Source organism: Mustela nivalis (genome assembly GCF_964662115.1).
Source record: "Mustela nivalis genome assembly, chromosome: 4".
Lineage (NCBI taxonomy): Eukaryota > Metazoa > Chordata > Mammalia > Carnivora > Mustelidae > Mustela > Mustela nivalis.
In genome coordinates, this window is record NC_139023.1 from 161,622,307 (window position 1) to 161,637,908 (window position 15,602).

Sequence of the window (15,602 nt, forward strand, 5' to 3'; positions counted from 1 at the left end):
AGTGTGGAGTCCACTACACTTCCTAGCAGAATTTCCCCTGTCACAGGGATGAGAGTCAGGAACGGGAGTAAAGACACAGTGTCTGCAGACCCAGGAGGCCCTGCTGGAAGCAGGTGGGTGCTTTGGCATCAGTGTGGGGGTTCGCATGTGGCCATTTCTCGAAGAGCCTCACATTTTCACTTCAAGTATGCCACCTGCCTGGTCTCTTCCCACATATCTGGTATCTATCCTCCCTTGCTGGTAGCCATTCTTTTCCTAATTCTGAAAACTCCGTCCCCTCTGGCCATACATTTTTACCTACTCCTGTGTGGTTTTTCAGTCTTTGCTATGGGCCTGTTTGTAAGCTAAAGGCCTTTCCCACATGTTTTTTTTTTCATATTTATTTTAGGCTGAATTTATCCCCAGGCCATACGCTGTTGTTTTTCCAGTCTTCTTGTGGGCTATCTTTCTCATCTGTACCACCTCCTCTTCTGGGCTGGGAACAGTCTGCTCTGTTTGGGAAGGATCATCTCAGTGTGGGGAAAATCCGACCATGAGCTCTGTAAATTTAGCGGCTCATCTGGGGGCTCTGTTCACCGGGATGTGCTCGATGACCAGAGCATCTACATCTAAACCCTCAAGTTCAGCATTACTCGCTGCATTTTTAAGCCGGTGCAGCAAAAATTCAGCACTCTTTTGAGGCCACTGGTCCTTTGTCCAGCCCACCGTTTGGCCCTGGGCACACCTACCAGCTCCACTGTTACGATGATGGAATGGCCTGCATTGCTTCTGAAAGTGACTCCTTCAGATACTTGGTGGCTTTGGGGATGTACATGCCCTTGATGACCAGCGCAGTTTTGAGTGTTCTTAAAATGAACGTGAAGATTTGGACCTCATGATGTGAATGACTTTGGTAGGTTTTCTGCATCAAGTAAACAGTGAACTATTTTCAGAGATCAAGCGGAAGGCTTTTGATAGCAGATTCCACACTTGACACTTCTCTTTTGTGCCCAGAGAGCCCAGCACAGGGCTGGGTGTGATGACTGATGGGATCCCAATCTTTTTGTTCCTTTTTTTTTTTTTTAAGATTTTATTTATTTATTTGACAGACACACACAGAGAGAGAACACAAGCAGAGGGAGAAGCAGGCTTCCTGCTGAGCAGAGAGCCTGATGCAGGCCTGGATCCCAGGACCCTCAGATCACAACCTGAGCCAAAGGCAGACGCTTAACTGACTGAATCCCCCAGGTACCCACCAATCTCTTCATTCTTAAATCTCACCTGTTTGGTGCCACCTATAACTCTATCCCTCTAGGCTCCTCTTTTTAAACGCTCTGACCCTAAATTTCCCTCAAGAATACTCCTCACCCCATGCGATGCCCCTTCTGGACCTTCCCCGCCCCTTCCAGCTCTTTCACCTCCCTCCTCAAAGCCGGGTCTATTGCTTTATTGTACTAAACCAAATCGACCCATGGCTGCATCCCTTCTCTTGCGTTCTCCTCCACTTGCTGGGCCGGGTGGTCTCTACAGTGCCTTTTCCCTCAGAACTTTCTAAGTGTCTAAGTCAGCGGCCAACCCTCACTCCTCTGGTTCCTGCTATTTTACTTCCAACACTTTACCCCAGTTCCTGTCCCTGGCCTGGGGGCTCCCTCGCACCTTGGTCCTGCCCTTCCGTCAGGAGCTAGCCCAGACCTGGCGAGTTGCCCCATCCCCATGAGGACCTCCACTCCAGCAGGAGGGCCTTCAGCCTCCAGGTTGCACAACAGCATGACATCTGAGCTGAGAGTGCCCGAGAAACTCAGGGAAGGAGAGAGGGGAGGGAAGGGAATGTTTGCTCCCACCACCCTCCTCACCCCCCACCCTACACCAACTGTGTCTTTAAATATTTGCCGAAACCTCTAGCAGCAAGTGTCCTAGGAACAGTGTGTGTTGGTGGCTGGGGCGGGGGTGGGGGTGGGATGCGGGGGGTGGGGGGCAGTGGCGGTGTCTAGGGAGGAGGGGGAGGCGTCTTCCTCTCAAATGTGCAAATGTGTGCAGGTGCCAGATGTAGGAGACAGCTGCCTGCGGTGCCCACCCCTGCCCACCCCCAGCGCCCCTCTCCCGCCCCTGGGTTGTCTTGGCAACACTGGGATTGATTGGCTGACTCCCATGCACTGGGCCTGAGCCAGGTGGGCAGCAGGCCAGTGGGAGAGCCAAGGAGGACTGCAAGCATCTCGGGGTCCCTGCGGGCATCTCGGGGGGCCGCAGGGTCCAGCTGTGGGAATTGTCCTGATCAGGCATCGCATGGAGGGCTTGCGGTCATCAGCTGGGGCTGAGAAAGGAGTCTCTCTTAGAGAGACACCTCTGTTCGCCTCGCAGGTCCTCAGTCTCCCCTGCAGGCTGCCCTTAGGCTGTAATTCTCACAAGCTTTATGGTTTTTCTTTTTCTGTTTTTTTTCCCTTCACTTGCTTTTGCCTGTTTGGAGGTTGGGGAAGGAAGGTTGCCCTCCAGTTTCATAATGGGAGTTCAGATGCTAGCACCTACCCCTCTGACACTGACCCAGTAGAGGTCTTTCTCTGGAAGCAAGGAGGGAGGGACCTTTAGCTGGGAGCTGTCCCCCCATTCGCCCTCCTCCCACCCCAGTTCTCTGCTCTGCTGCAGACTTCTCACATGTTGGCATTTACTTAGGCCTTTTCTCCCTCCTGGAAATCCCACCCTCAATGCCTCTCCACCTCTCTGAGTGCCATCAAGCTCCGAAGGCCAGGGAAGGGTCAATGGTCTCTGCTCTGCCACCTTGCTGACCCAGGCTGTCATGCCCCCCACCCCCAAATCTCCGGGCCTCCTGCTGCCCTTTCCCCTGCCACTTAGACCTCACTGCTGTTCTCATCAGCAATGCGGGAGCTTCTCATTGCCCAGTCTTCCTTGGGGACTGGCCCTGAGAACATGGTTTCCTGAGGCTTCTTTGTACCTGCTGCAGGGCACAGAGCATGCGCACAGCCAGCATGTCATTATATGCAAGGATAAGATGGTCAGCAAGCGTGAAGGGGCTCCAGGGGACCGGTTGATAGTTCATTTCTTCTGCAATATGGAGCTCTTGATGCTTCACTAGCCAGCTCTGCGACCCCGAAGGAATCCATCTTTCTGCCTTTCCTTTAGTGTGTTGGGCTGTGAAATGGGACTAGTCCCCCTGTCCTGTCCCCTTCTCCAAGCTGTTGTGAGGATCCAATGACATCATCAATCCAATCGTCATGATTAACATCATCTATTTCATCCCCCAAACAGCTCTTCTCCCTAGCTGAGAATAGGGCAAAGTCTTCCCCTTTCTGTCTGTCTCTGGTCTAAATTCCTCTGGGAGAACTGTGGGTGATGGAGAGCCCTAAGGTAGCCACCCCTCCTATGTGGACCTCCTCTTTTTTCCCTTCCAGCTCCCCTGCTGCAGTGGCTGGGACAAGAATCACTCCGCCTTTGTGCACTGGGCAGAGCTGTGCCAGGGACGGGCGGGGACGGCTGCCCAGCTGCCCAGGCCTCCCTCCCCACCCCCATTGCTTGTTGTCCCACAAGCTGGCATGCAGAGGGCTGCACGGGCAGCTGGATGGGCAGTGGCAAGTGAGCATCAAAGGGACAGGGCATCCCTGGTTGAGAGAACATGGACAGACGTAAGCTCTGACCAGAGAAGTCCCTGCTGGCAGAGGCTGGGCACAGCTGGGGACACATCTTAAACCCAGCGATCTCAGTTTCCTAGCCTGCTATGGAAAGAACACCAGACGGGCAGCCCATTCACCTGACTTCCAGGCTCCCCTGACCCTGTGTGAACTTTCAGCACAATCAGTCCCACACAGAGACCCCCAGGGAAGTAACACGGAGGAGAGCAGCAGTTCTCAAACATTTTGGTTTCAGGACCCCTTAACATTCTTTTTTTTTTTTTTTAAGATTTTATTTATTTATTTATTTATTTATTTATTTATTTGACAGACAGAGATCACAAGTAGGCAGAGAGGCAGGAAGAGAGAGAGAGAAGAGGAAGCAGGCTCCCCGCAGAGCAGAGAGCCCGATGTGGGGCTCAATCCCAGAACTCTGGGACCATGACCTGAGCCAAAGGCAGAGGCTTTAACCCACTGAGCCACCCAGGAGCCCCAGGACCCCTTAACATTCTTAAAAAAATTGGGGACCCCCCAAGATCTTCTGTTTATGTGGGTTATATCTATTGATATTTACTGAGAAATTTAAAAGTATTAATCAATTAGTGAAAATTGCAATAATAACCCCATTCTGTTTTAACATATGTAACATAAATCTTAAAAATGATTTTACAAAGCAAAAAAAATTAGAGATAAGAGTGTCGTTGTTTTACATTTTTGCATATCTCTTTATTTTTTTCAAGATTTATTTATTTAGAAAGAGAGAGAACATGAGCGGAGGGAGGGACAGAGGGAGAATAAGAGAATCCTCTAGTCAACTACCTCCTATGTGCTGTGCCCCACGCTGGGCTCTATCCCAGGACCCTGAAATCATGACTTGAGCAAAAATCAAGAGTCTTTGGCTACTCAGTGGACTGAGCTGTCCAGGTACCCCTTGCAAATCTCTTTAATTGCTGGCTTAGTTGAAGATACATCGTGTAGCCTCTGGAAAACTCCAGCGTACTTTTGTGAGAGTATGAAAGTTAAAAAAGTTAAATTAAGTTTTAACATTCTTAGGATAATTATTTTGATGTCAGTGACTCCCCGGAAGATTCTCCTGGACTCCCTGGACCACGCTTTGGAAAGCCCTGGTACAGAAGTATGACTCTGAACTTTGGAGTTGGGGCAGAGTGGGTTGAAATCTCTGTTTTGTCCCTTTCCTCTGGTACCACCAGCCTCACTTCTCTTATCTGTAAAAGGGGATTAGTATCATCTACCTTAAAAGGTTGGAAGGATTAAGCACGCAGAGTACACAACACACAGTAGATGTGACACCAAGCTGGTCTGCTTTCCTCTTAGTTTGGGCCTCTGTTTCCTCATTTGTGACAAAGAGCTGGCCTGGGAAACATCCAGGGCTCAACCCAGCTTCAACAGTCTGTGGTTGGGTAGGGAGAGCTGTTCCAGAATTCCACACACTCCCACTCGGACTCAGTGACAAACATTTCCCTTTTCAGCTCCCAGAGACACAAAGGCACATTCTGCTCACTGGCTCGTGGAAACACATGTGAACACAGCTACACACACATGTGGCTTAACACACTCATGAGCTCTTGTTTAGAGGATATGTCCCCTGAGGGTCACGGCAGATAGACACACAGAGGCACGGGGATCCACAATGCAGCAATGCCCCCACGAGGGGATAGGCGCCTTACGTGCAAGTACCCGTGCAGAGGCAGAGGCAGAGGCAGAGGCGCACACGTGCACAGTCATGCCAGCAGACGATGCTCTTGCACACCTCGCACACCTGCACTCGCGAGTGTCTCTCTGGGCGCAGGACGTGCAAGCAGACGCCGCCCCGGAGACGTCGCAACCACTCCTTTCTTGGGCTACTCCCAGCACGGGACTCCCCCCGCCACCGCGCCCCACCCCGGCCCGCCCTGCGCGCGCCCCCGCCGCAGCCCGCGTCCGCCCCCGCCCCCGCCGGTCAGCCCTAGCTCGGCTCCGGGCCCGCGCAGCTCTCCTAGCCGGCTCGCGAGAACGAGCAGGGGTGGGGACGGAACCGGCGCCCGAGGGCCGGAGGAATCCGCTTTCCGCAGCGGGCAGCCGGGCTCCTAGCTGCGGCAGCGGCAGCCGGCGGCGGTGGCCGGGAGGTGGCAGCCCGCGCTGGGTGGCGGAGAGCCGCGGGGCGGGGGCTGCGGCCGGTGGCCCGCGAGAGAGCTTGCAGGCAGCATGGCGGGGTTGCGGGCCAGGCGGGGCTCCCGGCTCCGGCTGCTGGCGCTGTCCACGCTCGGCTTCTGCCTGATGCTGCAAGTCAGTGCCAAGAGGCCCCCTAAGACGCCCCCCTGCCCGCCCAGCTGCTCCTGCACCAGGGACACCGCCTTCTGCGTCGACTCTAAGGCCGTGCCCAGGAACCTGCCCTCCGAGGTCATCTCTCTGTGAGTGTCCTGCCCTGGCTCAGGAGGTGGGGGAGCGGAGAGAGGGGAGCAAGGCAAGAGCCTTCTGACAGTGGATGGGGAAAACCCCTGCTCCCCCTGCACAAAGTGTGGGGAGCAGGAGGACTCCAGGGGTCCTTAGGACTGGAGATTCAAGGCACCAGCCCTGCGGGGAGTTCTGTAGTCATGCAGGCTCAGCAGCCATGGCTGGGGAAAACAGGAGTTTAGGGCCAAGAATGAATCATCACCAGCATCAGCATCAATGAGACCTACTGTGTGCAGGGCTCTGGACACGGGGGGAGGGGTTGTTTACAAGAGCATGTGGTCCCCTGCCTGTGATGTCACTCCTAGGGCAGAAAGGCTTTTTGTAGGGGGAGGGAGGGTGGAAGCAGGGGGAGGGGTGGAAGGGACATACACCCACACAGTGCCCTGGCACGGGACCACTACCTTGCATTGGTCTTCCATCCACTCTGGACTGGGCCAGCCAGCCTGTCCCATGCAGTAAGTGGCCTCAGGGACCAGATGGGCTGTGTGGTCCTTGAGAGCAGGAGGCTAACCACCCCCCACGCCCCATTCCAGTGCCCCATCCCTCAACAGCACCTAGCACACGGTTGGCATTTGGATGATCTTGAAAGTCTGGGTAATGGAACCTTCTTTTTGGCTGACGGGGAAGCTCAGCCTGGGTTCACTGGTGCTCAGGGAGGCCGTAGGGGAGGATAGCCATGAAGAAAGGCAATGAGTTTCTGAAGGGAAAAGAAAGATAGTCCCAGGTAGGGTGCCCAGGCTGGTGAAATGGGGAGTGTCCAGGGTAAGAGTGTGGAGAAGCAGTGCCCTGTTCACCTTGGGTGCCCTTCTACCCCCAGTCCCTGCGTAGTCCCCACAGTACTGACTCCAGTGTCCCCTGCAGGACGCTGGTGAATGCCGCCTTCTCAGAGATCCAGGATGGAGCATTTTCCCACCTGCCCCTGCTGCAGTTCCTGTAAGGACGCTGGACCTTGGGGAAGGGCGGGTACGGGGTGGGGCAGTGGAAGGGGAAAGATCCTGGGCTGGGGAGAGGAGAACAAGTACAGGCAGCCATTGCAGGTTAAGAGGCAGGTGTCCCTTAAAATTCTGCTGGTAAGGAAAGCCACAAAAGGTGGAGCAGCATAGTCAGGAAGGGTGCGGGGAACAGTAGTGGGGAGGAGGAAGGTGGGGGGTGCTTGTGAAAACCAGCAGTGGGTATTTGGGGCCCAATGAGGAATGGACTTGCCCCCTCTGGAGACCAAAGGAACTAGGTGCAGTAGCTGGGTTGGTGCCAGAAGATGGACACTGCAGGGGACAGGGCTCATCTTAGAGACAGTTGACCCCGGGGACCAGGATCTGAAGAAGGAGCTGGGGGTCAAAAGGGAGGGATGTGGGAGGGTGCGGAATTTTAACAAGGGCTGTTCCTGTTTGAAGCCCCAGTCGCAGGAGAGAGTGCTTGTGAGTTACCCCAGCTCCTTTTCAACATGGCCTACCCTCAAGCTCAACACCAGTCTGACAGGGAGTGAGTGAGCTGGGGTGAGGGTGGAGACAGAGGATGGACACAGACACAGAGATAGAGAGGCACACTGGGGAAGGACCCCGGGACTGTGAGGAAGCCCCAGGGTGTGGTAGCAGTCTGGGGGCTGGCATAGCGGGCACACCCTTGGAAGCTCTAATCCGCTCTCTGTCTCTCCAGGTTACTCAACTCCAACAAGTTTACTCTGATTGGAGACAACGCCTTCACAGGACTGTCACACCTGCAGTACCTGTGTGTGTCAAGGAGTGGGGGAAACGGGAACCAGAAAGGAGGAGGGAGCCCCAGCCTGGGTGGGCTGAGAGGGCAGCTTGGATGAGGAAGGCTGGGGGCAATGGATAGGGAGAGCCCTTGAGTCCTCTGACTGCTGGACTCAAGCAGAAGGTCATTTCATCCATCCGTCTGCCTAAACCACCCTGTTCAGATGCCCTGTCACCACAGTCTTCATTCATGTCACCAGAATCAGAATGGAAGCCTGCCTTAGGACCACGGGCAGGAATCTAGCTGGGGCGGAGAGAAGTAGCTGATTGGGGGTCTGGGATACTGAGTGGCATCTACAACAAATTCTCATTGTCTCCAGCTTCATTGAGAACAACGACATCTGGGCACTATCCAAGTTTACCTTCAGAGGACTCAAGTCTTTGACACACCTGTGAGTACATCACGGACACACACATGGGACCAAAGCCTCGCATCTCCTGTGGTCTTTGGCCTCAGTTAGGTGACCCAGGGGTCTCTCTTGCAGATCGCTGGCCAACAATAACTTGCAGACACTGCCTCGAGACATCTTCCGGCCCCTGGATATCCTTAGTGACTTGTAAGTCTGAGCCCTACCACTTTCGACAATGGCACAGAGGGGCACGTCCCTGGAGAAGACCATAAGTTCTTGAGAGCCTGGGAGGGCTTGGGTTTGGGGATGTCTCCTGGAAGGTTACGTGGATACAGTGTGTATGTATATGCTTCTTAAACAAGCGCTTTTAAAACATATGTTTGATTTGATCATACATTAATGTCCTATTGTATAGCCACAATAATCAGTCAGTATTTACACAAGAAAAAAAGCAACAACCCGGGATTGTGGAAGGTCTGAAGGCACTGAGACGCGACATAGTGGTGCAGGTTACACACTGCAAAAGGGCACCTCACCCAGGAGGCCAGCAGGGACTGAAACTCAGCCCCGGCTCCGCTGGCCAAATCCATGTCCATGGGGGTGCATCTAGCCCAAGGGGTACTTCTCTCTAATCTGTGCAAAGATGCCATGTGAGCAGCGGCAACCTTGATTATACCCACTTGCAAAAGCCCAGAGAGCCCCTGGGTGGGAGATGTGGGGGCGGGGGCGCAGAGCCACTGGGAGCCTGCTCCTCTCTGTGTTCCCTCTGTCACCCTCGCAATCCAGGGACCTGCGGGGCAACTCGCTCAACTGCGACTGCAAGGTCAAATGGCTTGTGGAGTGGCTGGCGCACACCAACACCACTGTGGCTCCCATTTACTGTGCCAGCCCGCCCCGCTTCCAGGAGCACAAGGTGCAGGACTTGCCACTGCGAGAGTTTGACTGCATTACCACCGGTAGGAGGTGCCCCCCTCCCCCCACCGCAGGTCTCCCTGGGGTGCTCACAGGCACTGCCAGAAGCAATCCCAGCCTCCACCATCCTGATCCAGCAGCACTTAACCCCCAAGAAGCTCTTAGCCTTCTTCTTCCCACCACTCACCTCTCATCCCTACAGATTTCGTGCTGTACCAGACCCTGTCCTTCCCAGCGGTGTCAGCCGAGCCCTTCCTTTACTCCAGCGACCTCTACTTGGCTCTGGCCCAGCCAGGTGCCAGCGCTTGCACTGTCCTCAAGTGGGACTATGTGGAACGGCAGCTTCGAGATTATGATAGAATACCAGGTACCTACCCCAAGCTGGTTTTGGTGGCCCACATTTAAAGGGGTGGAGAGGCGCTGGGCTCCATTGTTCCTCTTCACTGAATACCTACAGGTAGAGGCATAGATGAGACATGGTCTCTGCTCATAATAACTTTCCAGTCTTTGGGGAGAGGCCAATACATACACAGATAACATCCATATAATAGGTGGGTATGAGGAAGGAGATATGAATATGATGTTCTAGGACCACAAAGGAGAAGTGTACCCTGGGCAATCAAGGAGGGATTCCTGGTGGAGGGGATGCCTGACTTGAGCCTTGAAGGGTGAAGGAAAGTCAGAGGTGATGCCCAAGTGCCTGGCTTGAGTAACTGGTTGGTTCCAGTGAACGAAGAAGGAGATAGGAGTGGCTAGTGAGCTCAGTTTGGGATCCACTGAATTTGAGCTGAGTCTAGAAGGCTGAGGGAGACTTAGCTCAGAGAAAAAATGTGGCAAGGGTATTCTGGCAGCAAGAACAGTATGAGCAAATTCAAGAAAGTGTGCAACAGCTTAGTGCATGAGTGCGTGCATGTGTAAACCATAAGGAGCTCATGTGACTACAGCATAAGTTTCAAGGTGGAAAGAGGCAGATGAAACCCAAGAGACATGAGGACCAGGTCACAGGCAGGTTTTGAGCAGAGTGTATGAAACAAACCACCTGGTATTTTAGAACAGTTTCTCTGTATGCCATGTGGAGAGTGGCTTGGCATGGGGCAAGACATGTGGGCACACCCTTAGGGGGATAGGCAGGAGTTTGGACTGGAGCAACAGTAGTGGGGATGGAGAGAGAGAGATTTAGGATGGAGGAGTGAACTGACACAAGAGGAAACAAAATTTAAATTACCCTGTATCTCTGAAGGAATCTGAAGTCTTTATAAAAAAGATACCCTTCCCCCAAAAGAAGGATCCAGGGCCAGATGGTCTCCCTGGTAAATTCTAGAAAATGTTTACAGAAGGAATAACAGCAATCCTACACAAACTATATTAGAAAGCAGAAGGGAAGGGCTGACAGGACTTGGGACTGATTGGCTGTGGGTGAGTGAGGGACAGGGAGGTGTTGGGGATGGCTCCAGGCTTCTGGAGGCGGCAACTGGGTGGAGCCATGGATGGAAATTGAGAACATAGAGGAGGAAGAGCAGGAACAGGTTTGAGGGTAGATGTGTGCCCAGTCATGGCCAGCTGGATTTTGAGGTGCTCTTGGATATGTGGGCGTGGATGGTCTGAACTTGGGAGCTGGGGAGTCATGAATATCTGGGCAGGTGGAACAAGGCTGTCGAAGGGATTTGCGGTGACTGCCAGAGGCCTGGGGTTCAGCATGGGCTTTCTTCAGGGGGAGGGATGGGGAGGAGGAGGGTGCATAAAGCCCCGCTGGGAAGGAGGAGACTTGATAAACAGAGACACCAGGACAGGTGAAGAGTGTGGCCCTGTGTGCTTCACGTGCTTGAGAAGAGGTCAGATCGATCTGGTTGTTGAACAGAAGGAGGTTCGTGCAGACATCCTCGTACCTAACAGCCCTTGCAAAAGTGGGAATTCTTAGGATAATGTGTTTTCGTACACAACTATCCAAACATCAAAGTGTCATGGTGTGACCTTGGCTCTATGACCTGGCTGTGGATGGGCTCAGTCTCTTCCTCCTTCCACTGCCTGGCATCTGGCCAGCCAGGGAACTTTGGGTGTCACTAAGACTTTGAGCCTGCTCCTGTCAATGTTAAATGGGCAAAATAACAATCCATTTCTGATGATCAGTTGTTCACACTCAGCCCAGGGGCTTCACACAATAAACATTCCATAATCAATATTATAGGTAAATACCCGGTCAATACGTAAGGACACCTGTTTTGTGCTCCATGTCAGCTGATGTTTTAACCCTGGGGGCAAGAGTGGAGGGAGAGTGATGCTGAGAGTCACATGATCAGCTGGGAAAAGCCGGTGAAGTTCGGTGGGAGGGCCACTGTCCCCGAGAGCCAGGGTTCTGGGCCAGGGTCGGAGGGGAGTGATCCCCCCTCTACCAATGGCATGGCATGGGGTGGGGGCCTGCAGGGCTGCCTGACCCTGCCTGAGGCTGCTTCTCTCCCTCCCCGCAGCCCCTTCTGCCGTGCACTGCAAGCCAATGGTGGTGGACAGCCAGCTGTACATGGTTGTGGCCCAGCTGTTTGGGGGCTCTTATATTTACCACTGGGACCCCAACACCACACGCTTCACCAAGCTGCAGGACATTGACCCACAGCGCGTGCGCAAGCCCAACGACCTCGAGGCTTTCCGCATTGATGGTGACTGGTACTTTGCCGTGGCTGACAGCTCCAAGGCGGGTGCCACCAGCCTTTACCGCTGGCACCAGAATGGCTTCTATTCCCACCAGGCCCTGCATGCCTGGCACCGTGACACTGACCTGGAGTTCGTGGACGGCGAGGGCAAGCCACGGTTGATTGTATCTAGCAGCTCCCAGGCACCTGTCATCTACCAGTGGAGTCGCACCCAGAAGCAGTTTGTGGCCCAGGGCGAGGTGACCCAGGTGCCCGACGCCCAGGCCGTGAAACACTTCCGTGCCGGTCGCGACAGCTACCTGTGTCTCAGCCGCTATATCGGCGACTCCAAGATCCTGCGCTGGGAGGGCACCCGCTTCTCTGAAGTGCAGGCCCTGCCTTCCAGGGGCTCCCTGGCCATGCAGCCCTTCCTGGTGGGCGGCCGCCGCTACCTGGCGCTGGGGAGTGACTTCTCCTTCACGCAGATCTACCAGTGGGACGAGGGGCGCCAGAAGTTCGTGCGGTTCCAGGAGCTGGCTGTGCAGGCCCCTCGGGCCTTCTGCTACATGCCTGCTGGCGACGCCCAACTGCTCCTGGCCCCCAGCTTCAAGGGACAGACGCTCGTGTACCGACACATCGTGGTGGATCTTAGTGCCTAGAGGGAGCCCGGCTTCTGGGTCTGGGTGGCTGAGGGAGGCTGAAGGGAAGTCTCTCTGTGAGCAGCACGTGTGCCTGCACATGTGAAGACACGTGTAACCAACCTGCGTACACGGCCTCATGGACACCCCCCCCCCCCGCGCGTCCTCCCTCCCACCCCCACCCATGAGCATGGATACACACTGTGGGTGGGCCCAGGGGAGCCACTCACCATAGTTGTCATCAGCATGGAGACCTGGAGATGTGCCAGGCAACTCAGCAGCCCTGTGCCTCTCCTGTGTGGACATTGGTAGCCCCAAGACTCTGTCCCCCTTGATCTGCTGCTTTCTCTGGGCTCTGGCCCCAGGGGAGGGGCATGGGGGAGCAGAACCACCCGTCCCATTTTTCAGCTTAGCTTTCCTACTCTGGTCTTTCCTGTTGGTGCTCCAGGGCTCTGTTTACCTGCTCACATCCATACTGCAGCCTGGGGCCGCAGCCTTCATGCTGCGGGCCTCAGTCCCCTGCACTATGCTCCTTTGGCATGCACACGCAGACGCTGATGGACACCCTCAGTTTACACACATGCGCCTGCTAATTCTCCCACTTCTGTGTGCACACATGCAGATGCAGGGCGGCCTAAAGAGGCTCTCCTTCATCAACTTGGCTCTCTTCTTGGAGGAGGCACATGGTCCCTGCGCTCCTCGGCTCACTCATCCCTCATGTGCCCACCCTGTAGCTGTTAAGGACGGGAATAGTGGTGCCAGGCTCTGGGCACCAGCTTGATCTGGGGGCTTTGCCCCTCTGCCCAAATCAATAACAAAGCAGACCCTGAGCTCTTCTTAGGGTTCTCTCTGTTCTCCCTGGAGTTTCCTGCTCTGATCTTGAATCCAGCTCACCTGGGGATGGGAGACCACCCAGATAAAAGCGTTTCAGCTTTTCTTCACTGTGGCTGCCCCAGCTTTCTGACCACCCCCTGGTTGAACCCCACCTTTGGGATGTGGACATTGAGCTGTGTAGGCTCTGTAAGGTGGGTCCCAACGCTGGCCCGAGCCAGGGCCCCCGGCAAGCACCCTAGCCAACTGGGCCAGTGCCAAGAATGGAGGAGGGCTAGAGAGCATCCTGGGGATCCCAGGACCTCTCCAATCCACAGAGGCAGGCCCCAGGAGCATTGTGTCTTAGTGTGAGCTGAGGGGTGGAGGGGGGTGAGGGTCCGTAGAGGCAGGACCTGGGAGCCAAGCTTCTGCTGCCCTCTGCTGTAGGCTGGGAATAGGCAGCTCGGAGCTGCAAGGCCGGCGGAGAAGGCGTGGGGTGAGGTGGGCAGAATTCCCTGTGCCCAGACTCTGTGAGGGCCCACTGATGGTGGACGACCAGGGGCACTTGGGGGCAATGTCGTGACTTCACTGCTGCAAATAAAAATGTCCCACCCCATTGTTGGCTCTCACGTGTCCAATGGCTACTGTTGGAGGTGGCTGTTTCTCTCAGAACAGAGCCAGGGCTGTGTTCTCTGTCCCTACTGTCTTCAGGGGGCAGTAGCCTTCAGACCCCCCTCTTCCTTGCTCTCTTTCAGAGGAGAAAGTGGGCACCCCACAGTCAGCTTGTGCTGGGGTCAGGAATTCATGATGATGATGACATTCAAATGTGGGTCAAGTGTGACTAGTCTCTACCACCTGGGGCTGACTCATGGCCCAAGTGTTTCTTCCTGGAGATCACAGACTTGGGGCCCATGGAGACTGGAGTCTGTCCTTCCATCAGGTCAACTCCAACTAACAAGGCCAAAGACAAGCTCAGCAGTCCCTCTCCATTCTGTTCCATTGCATCCAGCTCTTGCCTGAGGTGGGAGTTTTCAAGCAAGTGCGCTGATTTCCCTGGCCCTGGGTTTCTCCTCTGTCAAGTAGATACTAAAACTTAGTCTGTCAGTTCTTGATCCTGCCACTTAGCGGCAAGGGCAGCCTCAACATGTCATTGAGTCCATTTGTATCTCTGTTTTTATCATCGATGAAATGTGGATAATCAAAATACCTGGCTGACAGAGTTAGTATGAGATCTAGATGCATGAAATATATGATACATTCATACCTGGAAAGCCATTGGAATAGTGTGTCTGACACAGGACTGTGACTTGTCTTTAGGACTCTAGTCTTTAGGACTCTAGGAGATGCCGAAGGGGCTCAGAGAAGGGTGCTTGCTGGGAAAGGAGGAGGTTGATCTTTGGGGAGAACTCTGTCTGCAGACTAGGGCTCCTCACCCATCAGTCTCAGAGCCCCTGGCCCTCTGTCTCTCCTCTAGTGTCAGGTGCACCCCCAAGCTTGCCCCTGAGCACCCCCTCACCATGGGGAACCTCATGGGTGCTGTGTCTGGGCTTCCACCTCTTCAAACCACGTTCATGTGCTCTTGGCTTAGCAGATGTCCCTCGGGCCCCCCAGCCACACTGTCCTGGGAATTCCTGTCCTGCTTCTTCAAATGGGGAATGGACCCTCATGCTGGGCCAGGAAAAAGTTGCCGGGGGAAGTAGGTTGAGTGTCCCAGACACGTTGGTACTCTGTTGCCAGGTAAAAAGATAAACATTTTGTCACTCCCCCGGGACTCCCTCCAGGGTGGGAGATCCTACTACCCTTGAGTGCCCAGCTTTCTGTACATGGGGAATGCGGCCTGATGTATGTCTGCCTGGCCACCTGCCCTGGGGGTCATCAGCGTGTCCAGAGAGTTGCCTAGCAACCCAGGGTAGCTGGGTGACTGTGTCAACATCTCACGACCAAAGGCGATGAGAAACAGAGTCCACTCACTCTACACCCCTCAGCTGCACACCCCTCCATGTTGAGCCCTGCTCTCAGGAGCAGAACTCTGCTGTCCCTTAGATTCCCTAAGCGCATTGTCTCCATGTGAGAGACCTTCCCTGTGGGGATGGTCTTTTTTTTTTTTTTTTAAAGATTTTATTTATTTATTTGACAGACAGAGATCACAAGTAGGCAGAGAAGCAGGCATGGAGAGAGAAGGGGAATAGACTCCCTGCTGAGCAGAGAGCCAGATGCAGGGCTTGATCTCAGGACCCTGGGATCCCAGCACCCTGGGATCATGACCTGAGCCAAAGGCAGAGGCTTTAACCCACTGAGCCACCCAGGAGCACCCCGTGGAGATGGTCTTAAAGAGGGCCCAGGAGAGCTCTTCGCCAGCAAGTGGGGGTAGGTGCTGGGGTCAGGTGACTCTGGAAGGCAGCCAGGGAGGAGGTGGCTGTGCAGCAGGTACCAAAGGACCAGAGGTGCGCACACACACCCCGTC

The 15,602-nt window shown here is 54.6% G+C and overlaps 1 protein-coding gene across 1 annotated transcript; it reads left to right on the forward strand.

The window, feature by feature from the left end:
* Positions 1 to 5,261: 5,261 nt before the first annotated feature.
* Positions 5,262 to 13,754, forward strand: LGI3 (leucine rich repeat LGI family member 3). Its single transcript, XM_082729293.1, has 8 exons — positions 5,262 to 6,010; positions 6,915 to 6,986; positions 7,707 to 7,778; positions 8,125 to 8,196; positions 8,290 to 8,361; positions 8,941 to 9,110; positions 9,269 to 9,433; positions 11,532 to 13,754. Exons 1-8 carry the CDS (start codon positions 5,805 to 5,807, stop codon positions 12,347 to 12,349), a joined length of 1,647 nt encoding a protein of 548 aa, XP_082585419.1. The 5' UTR covers positions 5,262 to 5,804; the 3' UTR covers positions 12,350 to 13,754.
* The last annotated feature ends 1,848 nt before the right edge of the window (positions 13,755 to 15,602 follow it).

What these genes read in the sequence shown, in the direction of transcription:
- LGI3 (XM_082729293.1), top strand. Translation starts at nt 5,805, where the DNA reads ATGGCGGGGTTGCGGGCCAGGCGGGGCTCCCGGCTCCGGCTGCTGGCG. An exon ending in CTGTCACACCTGCAGTACCT is followed by an intron (nt 7,779 to 8,124) that starts GTGTGTGTCAAG and finishes CATTGTCTCCAG; the next exon opens with CTTCATTGAGAACAACGACA. An exon ending in CTGGATATCCTTAGTGACTT is followed by an intron (nt 8,362 to 8,940) that starts GTAAGTCTGAGC and finishes CTCGCAATCCAG; the next exon opens with GGACCTGCGGGGCAACTCGC.